The 24,280-nt window shown below is 40.1% G+C and overlaps 1 protein-coding gene across 1 annotated transcript in view; it reads left to right on the top strand.

Annotated features, from left to right (window-relative positions):
* Abca13 (ATP binding cassette subfamily A member 13) overlaps positions 1 to 24,280 on the top strand; it is a 437,491-nt gene that overhangs the window by 216,927 nt on the left and 196,284 nt on the right. The window contains exons 36-41 of the mRNA XM_031342061.1: positions 949 to 1,086; positions 2,114 to 2,294; positions 4,281 to 4,499; positions 12,866 to 13,062; positions 18,433 to 18,590; positions 19,888 to 20,118. Coding sequence (XP_031197921.1) covers positions 949 to 1,086; positions 2,114 to 2,294; positions 4,281 to 4,499; positions 12,866 to 13,062; positions 18,433 to 18,590; positions 19,888 to 20,118 — 1,124 coding nt within the window. The remainder of the gene's footprint in view (positions 1 to 948; positions 1,087 to 2,113; positions 2,295 to 4,280; positions 4,500 to 12,865; positions 13,063 to 18,432; positions 18,591 to 19,887; positions 20,119 to 24,280) is intronic.

Genomic DNA, 24,280 nt, shown 5'->3' with positions numbered 1-24,280 from the left:
TTTTTGCATAACTACTTCCTTTAGAGACTGCCTTTCTAAAAACACTCAGTCCTGAAGTGTTAAGGGATTAGGATTTCAACAAAAGAATTTCTGGAGCAGAGTAAACACAAAGGCAGGAACCAGCACTAGTTCTTGTTATTGCCCCTCACCCTCCTTTTTAACACTCATTTGGACACTCTGGTTAGAGTATGTAAGCATTTGTATTTCTTCTGCTGGATGGTTAAAGTACCGAAGCATCTTCCCTTGGGCCTTTTCTATTCTAGTCACTGGTAGAGTTTAGGCCTTCCGGTAAGTTCTCTGTATCACACTGTGGCTACAATGTGTGTGTGTTAAAGGAGATTCAGCCGTGCTAATAATTAGAGGCCCTTTCATTCCTTTTCATATGAAATGAGTGGAAAGTGAATGTTAAATGGACTGAGATGGGTCTGGACAATGTGTTTGAAGAATATGGATATGTTTCATATGGAAATGCTAGTGTTACAAATTATCCTTCTTTGTAGAAGTTCTTGCTGAATAATTTTGTCGGGCACTGACTTCAGGCTCATGCACATGTTATCTAGTAACCGTTGCATGCACCAAAGGCCAGTCAAAGAGGAGCATTAGTATCCCAGGCGTCGGGGGAGTAGAAAGGTGCTTTTGTGTCAGAGCATCAAGCATTTATTCGTTTACTTAGTACATTTCAAGGTCACTTGGGAGAAGTAGATTTGAGGGAGGCTAGGGAATAGCTGTAACTTGAACAAAGGGCTAATATTTAGGGTCAGCCTCAAGGGGAGATGTTATCCCATAATAGGACTGGTTTATATATGTGGTGTATATTGAAATTTATTAGCAGGAAATGATGTTTCATACAGATTAGTTAAGGTAATCTACTCCAGAGTTTTCATGTACAAGCCTCCCCCGCCTCCAAAAAAAGTTTATTTTGATTTTAACTGTATCTTATTTTCTTAGGAACTTTTGGTTTAGGGAAACCATGGTATTTCCCCTTCACTGCATCTTATTGGAAAAGCATATGTAGTCTGATGGAGAAGAGGCAGTGCTCTCTGAGTTCTGGTCTGTTCTTCTTCAATGAGGACTTTTGCAACAGAGGTGGGTAATAAGAAGCTCTATTGGATACATCTTTGTTGGTTATTTTGACTTTTACTTCAATGAGAACTTTTCATTTCATACAGATTCCAAGGCTCCCACATTTGGGTTATTCTGGAATCTGCAATGACCACAGGGCTAAGCTGCAGTGCCCTGGTAGTGTCTGCATAAGCCCTGGAACCTGGGGGGTGGCCTCATCACCAGTTATTTACAATGTTCCTCTCTGTGTATTGCCTGTATTTATGCATATATTATAGATTGTTAAAATTCAAAATGAGCAGGTGTAAGGAAACTGAAAGGAAAGGCAAGCAACTGCCCCAGGTATAACATTATTTTTCAAAAAATTTTACATGTTCTAACTTCTATGATACTTCTGAAAATAAGAATATCACTTCCTCTTAAAACCAGCACATTTATTTTGGGAAGTAAAAGACCTTAAATATAGGAGAACAAGTCCACTTATGTCCATCAGTCTACATCAACATCATCTTTGCCTGTGGGCCAGACACAAGGGCCATTCTCATGGAAGTGGGCCACTATGGACTAGCTAGAGTCTATCATGCTGGGTTTTTATTCTGAATGAATATTTGAAAGTCATTTTAAACTCTGACTAACCAAGTGGAATATAAATGGGTTAGGAGATTTAGAATATACCTAACCAATCCCTACCCATTTCTATGTCAGGAAAAGATTTCCTGCGGACATTGGTGTATAACCAGCCTGCTTACTGTCTTTGTCTACAGAACCTTTGCGTGTATCTATTTTTATTTTTTTACACAGTGGTTCTCTTATTATAAGAGATCAAAATCTTGATGTCAGTGACTTCCACCTATTTTGCCATTACATATCTTGCTTATTGGTTTTTTTTTGTTTGTTTGTTTGTTTTTTTTTTTTGGTAATAAAAGCTGTGGAGCTTGGCATGCCTCCTGGAGCTAGAATCCTGTTCCAATGGAACAGATGATTTGATAGTGTTGGCATTGTTTTCTAGCTTTTGAAATCTTTTCATGGTGAACATACATTCTCCACACAGGGCTCTCCCAGCAAAATGGCCCAGGAGAGATGGGAGGAGGTAGCCCAGGAGTGGCTCTGATATCTGTGACCAAGGAGTATGAAGATCACAAGGTGGCTGTCCAGGAACTCACTCTCACCTTCCACAGAGACCAGATCACAGCCCTGCTGGGAAGCAATGGCGCAGGGAAAACCACCATCATGTGTGTGCCCCATTTTAGAGACTTTATTTTCTGTCCTCTTCCCCTTTTCCTCCCTCTTTCCCTTTTCCCCTTCATCCTTACTCTTTCCTGCTTCATCTTCCACTTTTATTTTTCCATTGTGGTTTTGCTTTCATTTCAACATAGAGCTTAAAGACTCAAAAGAAAGAACAAGTTCTCTATCCGAAGACCTTCCTCCGGTAGTCCTCAATTATGTTTTAGACCTGGAGTAGATCCCTGGGAAGAGGTAGATGGATATGTTTTTAATGCCCCAACATCATTCATTTCCTACAAAATAACACATCATGCTTTCTTTTAATCTTTTGAAGTCCTCTGACACCTAATAAAGTATAACTTTGTTTGAATAATTATAGAAAAAAAAGCAGAGAAATCTTTGCAAGCTTTAAGAATTTTTCTTTTTCTTTTTTCATCTTCTTTTCCTTTGGCTCTTTTCTTGCTAAGTCCTGGATTTTGGATTTGGATCCAATAGTTCCAGATTTGATTAAAGAATTCAATCATGTAGCCCTAGAGGGGGAAAAAAAGTTCAAATATCCATAGCCTTGAGCTGGTTGTGGAACAGTGCCTTATTTAAGGCTAACTGCCAAAATTATGGAGTGTATCTTTTGAGCAAATCACTCATTACTTTTTTTACCAAATGTACACAGGTCTAACGTATGATTAGTAAGAAGAATGAAAAGGAAGTGGCTTCAACCTTATTAAGAAAGGCAGAAAAATAATGTCTGTGGAGCTCCAGAAAGCTCTCCCTGGAAATGAATCAAAAGAAGAGAAAGTAGAATGTTTACATTTGTACCTTGCAGGCTGAGATAGAGCTGGCAATCTCTCCTTTCTTAGGACTTGAAAATTGGGAATGTCTTAGTTATATAAGCAATAACTCAGCAAACCTTTGCTAATGCACATATTTTATGAGGAACACTTGGTTTGCTCATCTGACTGAAGGATGAGAATGAAATGCGAAGGTTCTGGATGTTTCAGGGTTCAGTAACTACTTGGCTCTTAGTGATATTTGGAGTATGTTCAGAGTCATCTGAAGTGCTTCCTTCTTGCTTACTGGCAGTGGCTGGAGCCTGAGAGCCAATTACTAAACTGGATCTTTACCATTTAGAACAAAAGGCCTTTGAGAATCACACAGAGTAGGTATACTTGAATCTCTGTGTCTACGGATTCTACTTCCATGGATTTACCTAGCCGAGATCAAAACTATCTGAAAAGTATTGCATCTGCCCTATGTACTGATATTATTTTTCTTGTCAGTATCTGTTCAACAATATAATATATAGATGATTTAAGTACATAGAAAGATTATATAGACTGTATACATGCTGTCACTTTTGTATAGTAAAATGGAGTATCTGAATTTTGGTATAAGTGGGTTGTACTGGATCCAACTCCCAAGGATACTGAGAGATCACTACATTTATTACCTTACTATATTCCCTAAATAGGTTTGGAAATGGTTATAACTGAGAGTTATTAATTGAATATCTCAAGGTGTAGTTTTTGTATTGTGTCACATGGTTACACAGGTAGTTCAGTGAGGGTTGACATATTTATCTGTCAGAGCAAACACCACAGTGAAGATATCGAACATTTCTTTTCACTTTTAGTATTTCCTGTGTCATCTTTTGGTCATAGCTCCCAAGTGGCCACTGAACTACTATTTGCTAATTTGTTTACTTATTCTAGAATTCCATATAAATGGAACTGCGTCTACCATCTTTTACTTGTATCATCCCCCAAATCTGACCCACTGTAGAGGAATACAATCGTACCCTTTCCTCGGGGAGGCAGGGCACATTCATATGCCCACTTTTAATAGTCGGACACTCCAACATCCCCATGAATTCCCTATTTTTTAATTGACCATGTAGAAAGCTGGTCAACAGGCTGCATAAGCCACCTGGGATTCAAGGGGCTCATTGATGTTCATAGTATCCAGATGCTGTTTGTACTGATCTTTGTTCTCTGTAGATCCATGCTGATGGGGCTCTTTCCTCCCACTTCTGGAACCATCATCATAAATGGCAAGAACCTGCAGACAGATTTGTCCAAGGTCAGAGAGGAGCTGGGCGTGTGTCCACAGCAGGATGTTCTCCTGGACAACCTCACTGTGAGGGAACACCTAATGCTCTTTGCCTCCATAAAAGCACCTTGGTGGACCAAGAAGGAGCTACAGCAGCAAGTCAACAAGTTAGTAAACAGTTCACTATTCTCCCTTCCCTCCTTTGTCCATTTATGCACGTGAAGAACTCAGAGATATTTAATAATATCACCTGTTTCTATAAATATGAGAAAAAGTAGTAAATGATTCTTATACATGGAGGTATGACAGAACTAACAACAGCAGGGATCTTAGAGAAGGCTTTGCTTGAAAAGAACTAGATTTATCTAGATTGTCTTTGAAATGGGGAAGAACTGAAGCAGCTTGGGAATGTGGATAGGGAGGAAATAGAAATTTCGTGTATCTGAAATAAAGGGAGCCTCTACTTGTCCTGGAATAAGCAAAATAAAAAAGAAGACAAGCAAATGGGTTGAAAGAACCTTATTTGGCATCCTAAAGAGCATCAAATTTATCAGGTATGTAGGTGTGAGTGAACTGCGGATTATCATTGGTCTGAGGTCTGGAAGGTAGATTTCTCCATACCACAACAGATGCACAGTCTCTAGAATGACTGTAGACAGAAGCAGCTGCCCCCCTGTTGTTTCCTTCCTCATCAATACCAGCACAGGTGAAGAAACACTAATAATAAAGCTAGAATAACAGATAAAAGGCAGAAATCACATTATTCCAGTCTCCCACAGCCTGGAGAGTAGTGTGGGCTACATCACAAGTTTATTGTGGACATGAGTGGACAGAGGGATGCATAGGAAACTAAGGAGAAGACAGGTGGTGGTATAGGTTGAAGGGGAAGATTTGTTTTACAGCAGTGCACAGATAGGGGCTGAGGGAGGAGTAGGCCAGTGGAGGCTCCAGGGAAGCTTCAGGAAATGGAGAATATGTTGTGGTCCCATTTGAAATCATCTTCCCAGAGCAATATGGAGGCTGTCTCCAATTTGCAGACATGGTAGCTGATCCTCAGAGAGATGAATGACTCATCTAGGGAAATGATGGTCTGCCCTAGGGCTCTTACAAGACAAGTGCATTTGGATGTTTTACCCCGGGTTGCAGCATGTAGGAACAGTGGCTTCTAGGTTGACAAGACTATCAGGGTAGAGGAAGGTTCCAGACCATTTTAGTGCACTGCCTTGGCTACAATATACCTAGCCCTGTGAACAGTCTGATGGCCTGAGAAGTGAAAATTGTTACTATGATCAATACATCTAATGAGTATAGGTGCTAGTAGCTTTAGAATTTGGTCAAGATCTTTCCCTTAGCATCCTTTAGTAGAGATCTTAAGGGACTGAGGGAACCCCAGCTCCTTATGGATGCTTCCTCTAAAGATTCTCTGAAGAGTCTTAACTGAATAGAATTATCTGTGTATACACACAAGATTCGAGATGGATGGGGCTAGGTAGTGTTATGTACTTCTTTTGTTAGAAATAAAACGAGATCATATACCCAGAATAGGGGATTTGCATATGTTTCAGGGGCCAGGAAGTGAGAGCAGAGCATCAGTGGAAATCCCACTGCAGCTCCTTGTGATTGTCTCTTAGTACAAAGTTTCAGTAGAAAGTGACAGAGTGCTTCAGAAGAATGCACTGCTGCACAGGTCTCCTTTGCTCACTCTTGGAAGAACTGGGTAGTTAGATAATTTCAACTTGTGATGGCTGCCTGAGTTTAGACACCAGCTATGACAAGGGCACATGTAAAACAAATCAAATGTCCCCCTGGACAGATGCTCACTTTCTGAGGGTCAGATGCAAATCAAATTCAAACCCATGGAAAAAATCCTCAAGGGACAGGAGCTCTTGTGGAAAGTGGCATATGGTACCGCAAAGTTTGTATAAACATTTCTTTCTCTCTCAAAATCCAACTCATTGGTATGTTCTCTGCTTTAAAAGGCTATTCAATCTTCACCCATAATATCTTTTCAGAGTGAATGATAGTATAAATAATATAAATAACAATTATCTTTTCAATATACAGAGAACATGCTTAATATGTATGACTTAAAATCATCTCAAACTTGAGTTAGTTCTTAATATGAAATAACTAGGTTTTGTATGGACTACATATATACTAGATATACAATTGGCTGCATACAACATATTCCTTTTTACTATAAAGGCATAGGTCACTAGTTTTAATTAAAATTTCTTTTGCATATTTTTAGTTATTATATAAAATAATGGGTTTATTGTGACATTTCCATATATGCTTGCCATTGCACTTTGCTCCTGTTCATTTGCACCCTTTGCTATTTATTGTCTCCTCCCTCTCTTGCTTGTACTCTTTTGCCCACATTAAAGTAACTGTTTTACTTTTTGCCAAGTATATATGCATATATATTTAAATCTTGAGTCTACATACTTATTTAAATGTGAAAATCTGTGTCTATGTTGAGCCATATTGAATTCTACTGTGATTGAGACTGGGGGCTTAAATCAAGCTCCTGACAATACTACATAGACTTCATTTTCTTATTTGGGTGCCAGGCAACCTTTAACAGTTATCAATTCACAGCATGTTACCTAGCAACAAAGCCAATTTACACAAAAGCAATCAGAATGAGATCATGTTTTAGGACAGTAGTTCTCAATTAGAGGGAGGGAAAACTGAAAACATCTGATTTCAAGCCAACATACTTCTGATTAGTGTTCTGTAACACAGCTTGTTTTCCTTAAGGTCTGAATTCATTAACATGCGAATTCAAGGGAGGTAGCAGATCTTGTAGAATATGTGAAGTGAACACTTGTCAAGAGGCAGATAATAATTGTTCTGTTCCTCCTTTGGTCTAAGGAAGATAAGAATAGTCAAGAGAGGACCATCTTTGGACCTGGAGCCATTAAGATGCTGTTGTATTGCTACCACCAAGAATTCTGGTGGACATTATAGAACCCTGGTTAGGGACAGGTTTTCTTGGTATAAAATGAGGTCAGTATATGAAAGTGGAGCAGAGAGAGAACGATGGATTGTGTCACATCTACAGTAACCTGATGATGAAGTTAGATGAGGATGAATAGACCAAAGGAAAGTGGAGTAGAGAAGAAGGACAACCAGCAGATGATCCTAGCCCCTTAAGGAAGGTGGGAGGGGTCGATGCTTCAGTTTTGTTCTGGATAAAGCCTGATACCTGACATTTGCCTCACTACATAGCCACAATTATTGAACTTCAAAAAGGAAGTTGGGGATAGAGGTAGGTCTTTCTAGGTCATTTAAGGAGAGAGGCAAGGGAAGATTGTAATAGCACATGTTTACAGCTTTTTTTAAAACAGGAGCAGAGAACTAGAATGATACCATATTGGGCAAGTGAGATTACAGGACAGTGTGAAGACTGGAATTGTAGCATAGTGTCTGTTACTGCTGATAGTGGTCCAGAAGAGAATGGATGATTGGATGGAGCTAGAGAGGAGATTGCTTGATGGGACATTGCTGGTTATAGGGCAGCTAAGGGACCTTGTAAAGAAGCTAAAGATCATCTCTCTAGAGAGCATACTTGATGCAGCAATACAAGGTAGTAGGAGGCAAGGTAGTGTGTCTGGAACCTTTATCAGCTTTCAGTATTATTTTAGAGTTAAGAGTACATATGCTGGGATTGTCCCCCATGCTGTAATTTCATATTTAGAAGGCAGAGGCTAGATTAGGAGATTAGGATCTCAAAGTCAGCTTCTGTTGTATAGAACATTTGAGATCAGTCTTGGCTACATGAGAACCCCCTCACATGAATACATATATTGGTGGAGACAGAGATAGAGATACAGATGAAGATATGGGTTTGAACAGAAGTTCCCTGCACAAGTGAACAACAATCCTCCTAGAAACTATAAATGCTTAAACAAAGCTCCCAGTGCCAGGTGAGAGATGTCTTCCAGTGAGTTATTTGTCAGGGATACCCCGGAGGTCCCTAAAACAATAGTGACTATTGCTACTGTTCATAGATGTTCACAAGAACTAGATGGTAAGAGACTCTGTCTTTGAAGACACCACATTAAATGTTTGCAAGCTTAGAGAAATGAAGTTGGAACTGAAATCCTCCACAATCCTGACTAGCATTCATAGTGTTGGAACATACAACTCAAGTTGCTTGGGAAGAGCAGTCATCAGTGGTCTTATTGAGCATGAAATTTGAGAATGACAGTACCAACTTGCCAGACAAGGCATGGCTATTGTGCAGTAGTAGCATGATGGCTATGAGGGTAACCAATCACTTTCTTCTTGGAGTTGAGATCTACACAAGAGGGAATTTATGCTTGAAACTGGAAACTGGGAACCTTTCCAAGAGCCCATGGCTTGGGAGGTCATAGACCCTATAGGAGAATCTCATACTGTTGTTTTGTTAAATGGATGTGATGTCAAACTGCTTTCTAAACATTTGTTTTTATACCTGTAGAGTGGTGCTGCTCTCAGCCTTGGGCAAAGAAGCCTGTCTTTGCAGTGGGTAAGGACAAGGCAGAGACTCATAACTAATCAAAGAGCTGACAATTAATGACTAGCGAGTGCTTAGTGCTATATGTGATGTTTGTCTCATCTGCCCCAGAGTAAAGGAACATTGTAGAAAAGAGGACAGGGGGAATATAAGAGAGGGGAGACAGAGAAGAGGGCTATGAAATGCTGTCATCTGGATATGATGTGTCAATTGTAGCTATGAACTCACAGCAGCTATGTCTACCTGCATGAGACTTACACAAAATGAGGCTTGTCAACATTTTGCCACGTATTTAGGAGGGGTTCATGAAGCCCTACTCTTCCTGAAGGAGATGTAGAAAATTAATGGTTGCTGGAGAAAGGGGAGTTATTTTCTTTAGTAGAGCCCATGTTCCAGTAAATAACACCTCCTCTCACTCAAGCAGGCAACCCTAATTAAACTTGGTATACTTAAACAAGCAAGCAAGCAAACAGAAACAAACAAAGCCAAACCAATCAAATAAAGATACAAAAACCAAAAACAAACAAACAAAACAAAGACCACATGAAAATAAGAGGGGACTTGCTGGAGGAAGACGAGGTTCTGTGGGAGGGGGGTGAGAGGAAGTAATGGGGTAGTAAACCAACAAAATACATAAAGGATGCAGAGAAGTGAGATTCTGGAGGCAGGGCCATGTGCTCAATTGAGAGTAAAGGCGAGTAGTGGAGGCAGAGAGGGACTATGCCATGTTGGATGTGAAATTTTCCTAAGAATCCCGAGAGAGTAAATCTAGGAAGAGGTCTAAGAACACACCCAGCACGGGCATGTCACAGCAATATGGTAACAGTTATAGCTCCCAGTGACCTGGCTTCAAGGCTGGCAGTCTTAGAGAAAGTGGGGAGAGAAGGCTTAAAAATCTTGATGAATCACCTGCCCTATAACTGGACCTAGAAAGAGAGAGGGTTTAGGACAGATATAAGACCTGACTCAGGGCCATTTGTTGCATCTTATCTAGGCTTCATTTGTAGCCTCCCCTTTCCTGAGAGAATTGGATTTTGTTGTTATGTTTTGCATATGTCATTCATTTCCCTCCAAGTCCTGGCAACTGTTTTACAACTTTCTTTGGAACTCACTACTCAAACATCACCACCTTGCCAAATCTCACTGTCCATCTGGCGGATTCCTTCTGCTACTTCCTTTAAAGTCAGAGGGCATTCCCTCAGAACCTGGGACTTAGCTTCTTTGTGTTTCATTGTAATTTCTTATCTGCCTTTTTCACCTGACTCTGAGTTTCTTGAATCACAGACAAAATTTGATTTATTTATCTGCCCCTAGTAGGTAGGTAGCAGGTACCATGCATTGTATGGGTTCAGTAAACTTTTGCTGTATAAATGAATAAATAATTGAAGAGAAGTTTCCAAATACATTTTTGGCACATAACTGGGACTTGACATGAGAAAAAGTCTTTTCCAGTTTCTGTGCTGCTTAGCGATGTTCTTATTAGGGAGATTCTCTGTCCTTTTTAATGATAAATTAGAGATTTAAATTCATAGAAATTATCTATTTTCTTTTGATTTGCCAAACCTCCTTAGTTAGAAAAACACTAGCCTTTGAGTCGTCTTGGACTTTAAAATCAAATGAAACAAACAAAACAAAACAAAACAAAACACTTAGGCATTGTCTGCAAATAGTTTACTTTTCTCTGATTTTATGTCTGCTCTAAGCAAGTGAGCATGCCCTGAAGCTAGCAGGCTGGGAATGACCAGGCTTTGCAATAGTGTCCCACTTTAGCCCCAGACTGAGGCTTTCATATACTGTCCTCAGACAATACCCAAGAGTCCAACAGGCCTTACACTATGGCTTTACCTGGAGAATAGTCAAATCCACTGATACTGGCTGGTATTGTATTCATTGATTTAAATGCCAGGGTATGTCATCAACAACATCCGTCCACATGGGATTCTAGGAATGCAGATACAGATACAGGCCCTGAGCATTGTCCATAGAAGGATAAAACAGGAAGCACTTTGTAAGTACATGCAAATTTGAAAGCATTTGAGAGTTTTTTTTTTAAACTTGTTTTCTTGTTGATTTTCTTTGCCACCTCATTTGTCATTCATATACACTCAAATGGAGTTAATGGGATCCTGTCCTTCATTGTGCTAGAACAGTCCACATGGAAAGCTGTTGGTAGATTATAGAGTTCAGATACTTGCTGAACTGAACCATCCTTTCTCTGCCTTCCTGCTAGGGTCCTCTCAACCATGGCAACACCTAGAGAACAACACTTTAGTCTTGCCTGGGATTTGGTAGAGATTTAGCAAGCAGAAAGTATTCTAAGTCTTGGATTAAACACAAAGTGCCTTGGCTCTTGGGTGAAAACTAGACAGTAAGAAGCTGATTCGAGCACTCTCCATGTATCAGGCAGAAAAGATGAGAAAGAATGAAACTGACAAGAAAATTTTCCTTATTCATCAGACAAGGAAGTCCCTGTCATTCACTTGCTGCTTTCCTAGGAATCTGGAAGCATTCCAGGAGCCAAGTGTTCTCAAAGCTCAGCTGTGTGGAGCCCTTGTGATTCTCCTGCACCCTGCACCTGGCTAGCAGCCTTCTCCTCCCTTGCTGCAGAGTGACCCTTACACTGTAGGCTGTCAGGAAGTGCTAAGTCAGGGCTGTCACTCATAGGGAGGGTCTCCACTCTTGCTGGTTAGGAAAGGTTTAAATGGAAAGACTTAAAGTAAATAATGAGAGTATGTAGCCATTGTGTGGCCTTTAAAGCATAGTGGTGTTGGAATTGTTGGAGAAAAGAGATAAGAGTAGGGCCTGCCACATTAAAAGTCTTTCTGTTGGCCAACTACTCTTGAGCATGGGGTCTGATACAGAGTGTAGCTGATGTGTACCCAGTGTTGTTTCATTTGGAGAAGAGAGATTTTCCCTCTCTTAGCAGCTCCCAATTGCAAATGACTTCATGGTTAGGGGTGGGACTTTGGGTCTACTTTCCCCTCTCCATGCTGAGGGTTTGTCTGGGTTGAACTTGTCCAGGTCTTGTGCATGCTGACATGGTCTCTATGAGTTCATATGTGCACCAGCCCTATTGTGTCTGGAAGCTATTGTTTCCCTGGAGGCATCCATCCATTATCCCTGGCTGTTAAAATCTTGTTATTTCCTCTTTCAAATAGATCCCTGAGCTTTGAGCAAAGGGGTTTGACATCCCATCTAATCCTGAGTGTTCCAAAGTCTCTTACTCACTGTATACTGACCAGCACAAAAAGGATTCCATGATTTATTTTATTGTGTGTGCTTTGTTTTGCACTTGTATTTTTTGCCATTTTGACTTTTTTGTTTGATTGTCTGACTATCTTTTTCAGATAGAGAGAAAAATATAGATTTGTATGAATAGGAAGTTGGGAGAATCCAGAAGGAGTTGTGGGAGGGAGGAGAAGGAATATGATCAAAATATATGGAAAAGTATTTAAGGGAACCAATACAAAAAAGTCTTTTTGCCAGTTTTCTGAAATCTAGAAGTCTCAAGACTGAAAAACAATTGGAGACTTATTCTAATGTTAATGAAAATTGATGATTTCTACTTGGCACAGGACATCATTACAAATTAATGATTATATAGTCAGTTAGATAGGGCCATAAAAATTTCATGTGGATGGGCCAGAGAGTTCAAGAACTCTGGCAAGCCCTGGGGGTTTGCTCTGCTAATGGACTGTTCTCCATATTGTACTAGAAGAATGCAGCCCCTTCTTTGCAGGAGACTTGAGTAAAAAGAGAGGAGATGCCTCTCTAGAAAGTTGACTAATGTACTTTTCACACATAGTACTTAGATACAGTGACTATCATCATGATTGATTCAATGACGTGGTTGTCATCTGTCCATGTGGAAGGGCAATGCTACTAGGCCCAGCACACCTAACTCTTGACATAAGACCCCTATATGGTTTATAAAAACTCCAGGCACTATAAGCCATTGTATATGACATGAAGCCCAGAGAAAAGCTCTGGTGTTGAGGGAGAAGAATGAGGACTTCCTTGTTGTTCCAGAACTCTTGATGAAGTAGAGCTAACTCAGCATCAGCACAAGCCAGCTGGAGTTCTCTCCGGAGGCATGAAAAGGAAGCTCTCCATTGGCATTGCTTTCATGGGCATGTCAAAGACAGTGGTTCTGGATGAGCCAAGCAGTGGGGTGGACCCTTGTTCCCGTCGCAGCCTCTGGGACATTCTACTCAAGTACCGAGAAGGTAGGTGGTGAGACTCATTCCACTTTCTTGATCCACAGTGATATACTTAGAAAAAGGATGGCTATTGTATGCATGAAGCAAATCATCTTACAATTGAGGATGCATGATAATGTTTTAGAACAAGCAAAATATTCTAATATTTTATGATATATATATATATATATGTTTACTAATATACTTAGAATACCTACTTTGTGTTTGATCTCTTAACTTAGTATTAGCAATGATACTATTAATCAGCTATAATTATGGATGATGTTATTTGAAGTTGGTTTTGCCTAAATTATGTTCCATTTTAGAAGCATGAAGAGTGAGAGGGTGCAATTAGAAGTCATCAAGGACAAGCTTTCCTGAGTTAGTCAGCTTTCCACTGGTGTGGCAGACAATTAACTTAGAAAAACTCTGATTGGGCTCATGTTTTCAAACCTTCCAGTAAGTGAGGGTTAGTCCTTTTTCTAGGTTGCTTTCCTGTTACTGGGCCAAAGGCAACCTGGGAAAAATGGTTTATTTTAATTTTTATCACATATTTCCTAGTCATAATCTATCATTGAAAAAATTCAGAGCAGGAACTCAAGACAGTAAATTGGAGGCAGGAACCATGTACAAACATGGTTTCCTGACTCATTCTCTGGATAACTTCCTATCTTTCCCTCTCATTCAGCTCAGGCCCACCTGCCTAGGGATGGTTCAGGAGCCCACAGTGGGCTGAATGCTCTCACATCAATCATCATTCCAAACAATTCCTCACAACTATGCCCATAGCCCAGGCTGATGTAGGTGATCACTGAATTCAGGTTTTTTTTCCCAAAAGATTCTAGACTCTTTAAGGTCATAATTAATACTAGCTATGGCAGTCTTTTCACTTTAGACCATGGTGGTACAGACTATTCTAGTAGGCTCAGAGATCAGGATGCTAGATAAAACTTGGCTCCAGGAAAGCATCAGGATCTAGTGTTTTCACTCTTCCCCGACCCTCATCTGCAATACAGAGAGGGAGCCAGAGCTCATAAGAGATGCTGGCCCTGAAGCTGTCTTTCTGGAGGCCAGGCAGATTTCAGTTTGCAGTTAGAATTCCTCAGATAAGCTGGTGTCATAGCATATGAAGCACTCTGGTCTGACTCCTCTAGGGAGTCCCGGCCCAATCTAGAAATGCTGGGAATAAGAGGACAGTGCCTCTTGGTCTCAGTCATCACACACAGACCAAAAGAGATGAAATACTCTTCACCCCTAACCTTAATGTTTCCTTTCACCTCTTTGCTTTATTTACCTGTATGTCCTTTGGGGAGAAGGGCCCCAAATGAGAAAATGTGAAGCTCTGATGAGAAATATTGGCTGTAGCTTATGGGCACTAATTAAAATTTGAGATTGGATTCCTGACTTTTCTGCCACTTTGAGTGGGGACTGATAAAGAAGATGGATGAAGGTTAGATAAATGGATTATAATGACCCTGCTCCTGTGGATTGTACAAATTAAATACAGCAATCCCATTACTATTATTTGATTAAAAAATCAGAGATAGAATCATTCTTAATATGCATATTAACTATATTTTAACAATTCATAATTTTTTCATTTAAAATTTTTATTGGAAAATTTCAAACATATATATATATATATATATGTATATATATTGCATTTTGAATAAACTCATCCCCCACTGCCTCCCTCCAGTTCTCCCTACCTCACTAACACATGACATTTCCAACTTTATGCTTTAGAAAAATAGCTCACTGAGTCCATCTAATGCTGTGCACATATGTATGAGTGTGCCATCTTCTACTGCAACATAAACAACTTTCTATTAGTCATTCCCTAAAGAAAAAAATGACTATATGTCCCTCAGTGACTGAAAGTAATTATTTGGGAACCCTCTCCTCTCTCTGTTCTGGAATTTAGCTTTTGAGTGTTCCATACATGTATATGATGAAGTAGTATATGTACTTCCCCTTTCAGCCTCCAACTCCTTCCATATACTCCCCAACCTGCCCCCTCACAACTTCATGTCTTTTTGTTGTTGTGTGCTTTATAATCCATTAAATCTAGTTAGAACTTCCCAGAGGTGCATAGGGTTGGAATTATCCACCAGAACATAGAAGACCCAGCAGTGGCCATCTCCTCAAGAAAGAATTACTTTTCCTCCTTCATCAACAACTGGCTTGACCTTATACAGGCAGCCACACTGCTGGGGCTCACACGTGTAACAGCCACACAATGTCCAAAGGATGCCATCTCACAGATTTGTTCTCCGGCCTTCCGCTCTTCCTTTCTTGAACATTTAGCTGATGGAAGGTTTAAAGTTTAAGTAATCAGAATAGACAGATGCCGTGCAAGTCTGAGAACAAGATTGTCTTCATTAAACTCCACTGTTACACCCGTTGTTGTTTAACAATGATTATTTTCATCTTTGGAAGACTCCTTTGGAACTGGTGCTGTACTGATTGAAGTGCAAAATTAATAGTCTGTAAGAAGATTAGCTGGAGAGTAGTAAGAGGAAAACATGTCTTCAAAAATGAAAATGTATAGCCGTTCCTGTAAACAGCCTCAAAGCTTCTGGCAAGTGGTGGAGCTTTGTGAGAAAGATTTAAGACTGTGGATACAAATGTTAGCTGCCGAGTAGAAAAGAGACTTACCATCAGAACACTGTGTGCAAGGTGCTCAATCTATTGGGAGTCTCTTTTGTGTTTCTTGTTTTTTTGGTGAGCAGTGTGAGCCTTTGATCAGCCCTGATGCCAACACTTCAGTGTGTCCCATGGGAAAATCAGTAATGAGGCAAGAGACACAAGGCCAAACTGACATATTGCAACCACATGCCTAGACGAGGTTTCAGACTGGCTGTGCATTTCCTTTGTGAGGTTGGAGAGATGGCCCTGTTCCTCTAAGCTTCAGTCTTCTCTGTTGCAAAAGGAGACTACCTTATCAACTCATAAGTCTCTTTCCCTTCCTCTCTCTTTCTCTTTTTCTCTCTCCCTCCCTCCCTGCCCTCTCTCTCTGAAACACCAGAAGTTAAAATGTATTTTTTTAACATAGTAAAAATTTAATTTTACTACTTTTATGGATTTTGGAAATTTTACATAATGTACCTGATCACATTCATTTTCTAGTTCTCCCAGGTCCACTCTTGTGATCTCCCCCAAAACAAAGAAGAAAAGGAAAAACAACAAACAAACAAACAAACCAAAACAAGTCCAATTTCTTCCCCATCCCAACCCCACCAGAAGCCATCAACTATGAAGAACTACATATACTTCAGCACCCCTATTTTTAAAAGTTTCCTTCAATGGCATCCTGTATCAACTGTTTCTTTTGGGGGGAAGGTTGAGGGGAGAGGTTGACACAAAGCATTCTATGTCTCTTATTCTCAATTTTGAGTTTGCACTCATCAATACCACTGCAGAAGAAATGCTTTCTCCAATGACTCAACAAGCTGTTTGCAAAAGTGCATGCCTCAGTATTTGGTGTGTGGACTCTTCCACACATGACAGAATATTATCATTTTAAAACTATTCAATAGGTAAATTCTGGAAATTCAACTTTGGAGAAGAGCTTCTAGATAGGGTAGGCTGCACCACCAGAATCAGTACAATAAGCTAGTGGTTTGAGAGAATATCCTTTGAGAATAGAACTGCGTCTCAGGTTCTTGTAACATCTGCCAGGGGCCTTCATGGATCAAATATCCATGGCTGTGATCTAGATTCTTTAGGAATTACTTACTTATCTTTTCCAGCTTTAGTAAAGTGTAGTTGACCAATAAAAACTACATATGGCGTGATGTTTCATATTTATATGCACAGAGAAGATTAAACAGAGCTAATTAACATGACCATCACCTTATAAACACGTTTTTGGTGTGTGTATGTGTGTGTGTGTGTGTGTGTGTGTGTGTGTGTGTGTGTGTGTATAGTATTGAAGGCCTCATCTCTCAGTAATTTTCACATGTACAATGACTATTTATAGCCACTGTGTTGTGTAACAGGTCTGAAAATTACTAAAGTTTGTGTAATTTAGCCAATGTCTCTCTGTTCCTCTTTCTGTTCTCTCAGCCTCTTACAGTACTATTTTGTCCTTATTTTTCATTGAGAATGTGGGCTGAGTAGACTTCTCTTTTTAGACCATTGTATTGTATGGTGACATGCAACTGAACTTCATAAGAGCTCTAGTCAAAGTCACTAATCTGCCTCTGATGATCCTAGGTCAGTCAATGAGTATATTTTCTTAGCATCCAGAGACTAGAAGACAAAGATATTGTCTATGGTCTTTACAATTCATCTATAGCAAGAATTGTCACTGGGCATTCCACTCTCTATTGTTCTTTGCACTACATTCCATTCTTTCTTTCTAGATGTACTCTAAAAATTAATTGAAAGCCAGCTACTGTGGCTTGCTTCCCAGCAATCCTAGGGCTGAAATAGAAGTATTATATACTTCAAGTTACCCTGGGCTACATAGTGATCTCTAGACCAACTTTGACTACCAATTGAAATACAACTCAAAAGTAAAACAAAATAAAATAAAAATAAAACAATAATAATAACAAAACCAAGGAAAGAACAAAAGAGCAAGATTTTTGACCTTTTAATTTTTCTCATTTATTTTCATATTTCAAAATATTTCATATTTTCATACTGAAAAACATGAAATTAAGTAGAATTAGAATCAAGTTTGTCATTTTCTATTTAAAAGTTTATTCTTGAAACCAAAATCAATGAATGCTAATTCTATTTGATAGGCCAGGTGACCCAATGGTGAAAGTAGCTAAAAGCAAGAACAACATGTTTTTACATAGCTGAAGTAAGTTTCCTCAGATCCCTTTAGTTTCTCTGGGTTCTGTTCTCCTAAAGTCAACCAGAGTCTTCTTTTCTTCAGAAGGAAAGGCAATTCTCAAATTCACTGTAGACACATGTGAGTTTAACATGTGTTTCTGCAGAAGGAAGGCACAGTGTTGGACTCAGCCACCTCTCTCCACAGGAAGGCCGGTGACTTAAGCTTCTACCCCCAGCTCCCACGTATGTCTCCCACATTCCTTTGGATCAGGGTTTCTGAGTGATTTCTAGGATGCAGCATATGTTTGGATGGTATTACACCTAAGCCCTAGAAAACGCAGGTGCTAGACTCAGGGCCTTTATTTCATATCATGTGAAAACAGCAGCATGTGAAGATAGCTGACATGGCCTTTTGGGACACTGTAAAGGATAGATTTTAGGATCTCTAATTCTCAAAGTAGACTTGTCTAGGTTTACACAGCACCACTCCAGTCCCCCACCCCCCAGTTTAACACTGGTGACTCTCTTTCAATCCTAGCCCAATTCACCTGGTTTACAGGAAAGGGTCCCTGTAATGCTCGTTCTGATATGTCATGTGCTTGGCCATAGGTCGCACAATTATCTTCACAACCCACCACCTGGATGAAGCTGAGATGCTCAGTGACCATGTGGCTGTTCTCCAGCAGGGGAGGCTCAGATGTTATGCTCCTCCTGCTGGCCTGAAGGAGACCTATGGCCAAGGACTCACCCTGACTCTCAGCAAACAAGTAAGCAGTGCTGTTCTTTTATTTCACTGGGGAAGCTCTGTCCGACCACATCACCCAAAACAAAGAATGACGCTTGTATAATAACAATGTCTAACTGTAGTCCTTCTGTACACAATATCCCAGGAGCCTTAAAAACTCTCTTCAGGTCTGAGCACTGAGGCATATCCTCTGTGAATGCTAGGGTGCCTTTGGTCTTCTATTATAAAAAGGGAAAGAGTGATCAGAGTGTCCTGATAAGTGTGAAAAGCATCTGTCAGGAAGAATGATGGCTGAAGTGGTCTTGAAGTCATTTTGACAGTGTCATTGTCTTATGGAGACTAGAACTTTGCCTGGTGGAGAGGCAGAGCAGCAGGGAGATGAAACAATTAGGGTCAAGGCCTGAGAAATCAAACCTAAGTCACATCTGTAGTTATCATTGCCTATAACCAGCCAGAACAAAAGCAGAGACCCTGGGTTAGAATTGAGAACGTCACTACCCAGGTCTTCATGAATGTTGTATTCATAGTGACCCTCAAAACTGCTACCCATGATTCCATTGAGCCATAACTTCTCTTCACCTTTTATCTAGTTGTGGTGATTGTATTGCTATCCAGAGAAGACCCTCTTTCTCTTTGGCTAGAAGTCCTAGTTCTCCCTTTTGGAACACTCAAACCTATTCTCTGCAGTATAGTTGGTAAGATTTGAGTTTCCCTGAGGATTACTCTGGGAAGGAGAGAATCTGGAAGCTGGTTGCAGAACATTTGGAACCAGTATGAGCTCATGTGTCAAATGTAGGCTTACCAGGTTAATCTCTATAGATTTATGATTTATAGAATAGAGGAAAAGGGGATTGGAGGATCACTTAGCTGGTAAAGTGTTTGTCTTGCAAACATGAGGCATTGAGTGAGATCACCAGAACTTATACTAAAATGCCAGGTTTGATGACATATATCTGTAATCTGCCAAAACAGAAGAATTCCTGGTGCTTACTGGCCAGCCAGTCTAGCCTGATTAATGAGCTCCAGGATCAGTGAGTTTTAAAGGAGATAGACAGTTTTCCTGAGAATGACTCTTGAAGTTGTCCTCAGGCTTCCATAGTGGTGCACATATACCTATGTGCACAGACACATAACTTAAAAAAGAAGAGAAAGTATGTAACACTTCATTAAAAATGGCCTCTCCTGCTTGAATGTAGCAGTCCATCCTTATTTTGAAACAGAATTGTGAAATGATACATTTACGAGCATATTATTCAAGAACTCAAGTGTTTGGAGTGACCTTCCTTATGCTTTCTAACCTATTTCTCTTTTTCTGGTAGCCCTCTGTCCTAGAAAGCCAGGAGCCTAAGGATGTGGCCCATGTTACATCTCTGATACAGGCCTATATTCCACAAGCATTCCTCAAAGAGAGTAGTGGAGGTGAGCTGACCTACACCATCCCCAAGGATGCAGACAAGACCTGCTTCAAGGGGCTCTGCCAGGCTCTGGATCAGAACTTACAGCACCTGCACCTGACAGGGTATGGGATCTCAGACACCACCTTGGAAGAGGTACATGTTCATAATCCTATAAATATACATTCATAGTTTATGTTTCCATGGCCAGTTCCATATTCACTGAGACATGGCTAAATGGAGAAGAGATGGAATCCATGGATTTATTTATTATTTGTTTTCAAGCCCTGATTGGGAGAATATGCCAATTACTTTTCCTGTTGCTGCAATCAAATACCCATGGCAAATTCAATTTAAGGGAGATAGGATTTATTTTGATGTACAATCCCAGGATGTATGGCCTACCATTGAGGGGAAGTCATGGCAGACGCAGGTTGAGGCAGCTGGTACCCTTGCATCCACAATGGGATAGAAGAGAGCAGTGAATGCTTGTCCTCAACTAGCTTCCTCCTTTTTATTCATCTAGGACCCAAACCCAAGGAGCAGAGCAACTCACTTTCAGGATGGACATTTCCATGTCAGTAATCCTAATCAAGATATTCAGTCTCCCAGAAGCACTTATAGAGGCTTATATTCCTAGCGATTCAAGATTTCATCATATTGACATCTGATATAAATTGTATGTCAGCCACTATAAGTTATAGACTTTAGCAGTCCTCCCTTGCCCATGAAGGATTCATTCCATAACCAGTATTGTAAATCTACATTATGCCTGAACTCTACAGAAGTCATGCATAGTGAGAGTACAAACCAGGTTTTAACATACCCCACTGGTGAATACTTTGTAAGCAAATATTCTTATATTTGAGACCTGAGGTGTGTTTGATCTAGAATCTGTAGAGGACCAGCCAGTATTCAGTAGTCGAGATGCCTGGCTCCTCTCCATAGTCTTCGGTTTTGGAGCTATGTTAACATACTGGGTAACCAAATGTCAAATGTTATACCATCCACATGGTATTGAATGCTGGCCTGCTTGCTCCCTGTCACACTCTGTACTCTGCCCCCTCTTTACTCTGATACCTGATGTTGTCAGTTCCTGAGAATGAGCTGAGAACACCCACTGCTCAGTGATGTTTCATCAGAGTGGCCAGTCAAGGGTTTGCTTGTATTTCCTGGGCTTTTAAACCTAACAGAAGACAATCCTTATATGGGTCTGTAATATTACCTCTACATGTAAACTTAATTTTACTTTGCTATTAGCTACAGAAAGTGCTAAAGACTAAAACCAACAGAAGTACAGAAAATTAAAGTTAAGATAGGCAAGGAAGCACTGTGGTAGCTTCCCTAATTTAATTTACTTGTTTCAGGAATAATACTAATACCCATTCCCTTCCCTTCCCTTCCCTTCCCTTTCCTTTCCTTTCCTTTCCTTTCCTTTCCTTTCCTTTCCTTTCCTTTCCTTTCCTTTCCTTTCCTTTCCTTTCTTCCCATCCCCACTTCACTCCCTTCCCTCTTCCATTTCTTTCTTTCTCTTTCTCTTTCTCTCTCTCTCTTTCTTTCTTTCTTTCTTTCTTTCTTTCTTTCTTTCTTTCTTCCTTTCTCTCTCTCTCTTTTCTCTTTCATTCTTTACTTTCTTCCTTCTTTTTTCCTTTTTTTCTTTTTGATTGTTCTCAGAAGGCTTTACAGAAAATTTGGATAACCATGAAAATTAAAATATCCAGTTTTATAAGTTAGAGTGAACATTAGAATAGATTTAGGGCTTTGTGGGTCCAAAGATAAGGCAGTTCTTGAGAAATTGTTCAATGTATGCCTGTTCCCCTTCCTTAACAGTAGTAATGTTAGTCTCAGTTCAGGGACCCATAGTTAACCATGTCCAGTAAAAATAGTCCAACAAATGTACATATTTGGTGTGAGGAGTAAAGAAGAGAGGAGGGGGACAGGAAGGAGAAATCATACCTATGTGATTTTTATTATAGTGAATATTTATTATTATTCTACTTTGCTTTTATTATTAGCTGTTGCTGTTAATCTCTTATTGTGCCAGATTTTACTTTAGGCATTCATTAGGGAACAAAAGTACAATTGCAGTTTCTGTAACTGTGGGTTTAAGTAATTACAGGTTGCAACTATTCAGAAATAGCACTGTGCCTGTATTGAACATATACAGACTTTTCATTGTCATCTTTCCTCTGGAGATTAATGTAACAATTATTTATCTATTACAGCTACCTTGTATCAATCAGGCCTGATATATAGTCTAGAGCTAAGTTGTTGTATATTGTAGAATTGTCAATAGGTTAAATGGAAAGACTATTCAATTTTGCATAAATGGCTCAGGCAAATCTGAATTTTACTCTCTATACTCACCCTCCATGAATACTTGGTGACAACTATTTGAACTATTTGTCTGTAGAATTCAGGCATAATGTAGAATTACAATATTGGTTATGGAATGTATCCTCCATGAGCAAAGGAGGACTGCTAAAGTCCATAACTGATAATGGCTGACATACAATATGTCTGAAGTCAATGTTCATAGATGAGTATAAAATAAGAATATTGATAGCTTTGCAAGGTACCTGTTTTTCTATTTAGAACACTATTAACTCTTTATAGATGCTATTATTCCTACTTCTAACTGAGAAATCTGCACCTTGATTGGCTGCTTTCTTTACCCCAAGTAACACAGGGCATAAATGATGGATCTGCATGTGGACTGATGCTTTCTGGGAATGAATTGCATGTGTTGGAAATGCACGGTCTTGGCGATGCTCTCTATTGTATTGACTAATAGGGCAAGAGAACACTAGTTCCCACTGTCCCCACCCTACCCTTTTTGAAAAAGTAGGTAGAACATACAGAAGGAAGAAAATATAAATTCATTGTTTTTAATACCTGAGTAGTTTTCCAATGTGTAAATGTACCATATTTTATCCATTCCTCTGTTGAGGGACATCTGGGTTGTTTCCATTTTCTGGCTATTATAAATAAGGCTGCTACGAACATAGTGGAGCATGTGTCCTTATTGCATGTTGGAGAATCTTCTGGGAATATGCCCAGGAGTGGTATAGCTGGGTCCTCAGATAGTACTATGTCCAATTTCCTGAGGAACTGTCAAACTGATTTCCAGAGTTGTTGTACCAGCTTTCAATCCCACCAGCAATGAAGGAGTGTTTACATGGTGGGACTCATGGCTCCAGATGCATGGAGGATGGCCTAGTCGGTCATCAGTGGGAGGAGAGGCCCATGGTCCTGTAATCTTGGTTCTATGCCCCAGTGTAGGAGAATGCCAGGGCCAGGAAGCAGGAGGGGGTGGGTTGGTGAGCAGAGGCTGGGGGGAGGGGAACAGGTTTGTTTTTTTTTTTTTTTTTTTTTTGGAAGGGAAACCAGGAAATGAAATATCATTTGAAATGTAAATAAAGAAAATATCTAGTAAAAAAAGAAAATATAAAGCAGCATAATAAATGCACATGGTATTTATGAGCTGCTTTCTGGAGTCAATGATTGCTATAACCATGAACCTGTGTCACGCAAGCTGTTTTCTAGTTTTGTTCCAGAAGCCTTTATTTGAGTCCAACCTGGGAATAAAGTTTGAAAGTCTGGCTTTCCACTATCAAATCAGTGCTTTCCCCTTGTCCCCTTGCTGCCCACTGTCTTTTCTTCACGATTCTTATTCTAATAAGTTCTGTGCTTCCTCTGTGATTGCCCAAGGAGATGGAGCCCTGGGATCATTATGCTTCTCAGCCACCCTCCAAACCAACAGCATAAAGAGTACATTGTGTTGTGAGTGCTTGCCTAATGGGTGTTTGATAAATGACTGATGTTAATTTTCAGAGGAACAATGACAAAAAAAATATAGCTGTCTCCTGAGAGGATCTGCCAGAGCCTGACAAATACAGAAGAGGATGCTTGCAGCTAACTATTGGACTGAGCATGGGGTCCACAATGAAGGAGTTAAAGGACTGAAGGAACTGAAGGAGTTTGCAACCCCAAAGGAAGAATAACCAGATACCCCTCCTCAGAGGTCCCAGGGACTAAACTACCAACCAAAGATCATAAATGGAAGGTCCCATGGCTCCAGCCACATACGTAGCAGAGGACATTTTGTTGGGCATCAGTGGGAGGAGAGGCCCTTCATCCTGTGAAGGCTCGATGCCCCAGTGTAGGGGAATGCCAGGGTGGGAAGGCAGGAGTGGGTGGGTGGTTGTGGGAACATCCTCATAGAATCAGGGGAGAGGGGGAAAGGATAGGAGATTTGGGGGGACAGGAAATGGGATAACATTTTAAATGTAAATAAGGAAAATATCCAATAAAAAAA

The sequence above is a fragment of the Mastomys coucha genome, unplaced genomic scaffold (genome assembly GCF_008632895.1).
Source record: "Mastomys coucha isolate ucsf_1 unplaced genomic scaffold, UCSF_Mcou_1 pScaffold22, whole genome shotgun sequence".
Taxonomy (NCBI): Eukaryota; Metazoa; Chordata; class Mammalia; order Rodentia; family Muridae; genus Mastomys; species Mastomys coucha.
The sequence above is the reverse complement of the archived record's forward strand: the minus strand, read 5'-3'. Positions and strand labels throughout refer to the sequence as shown.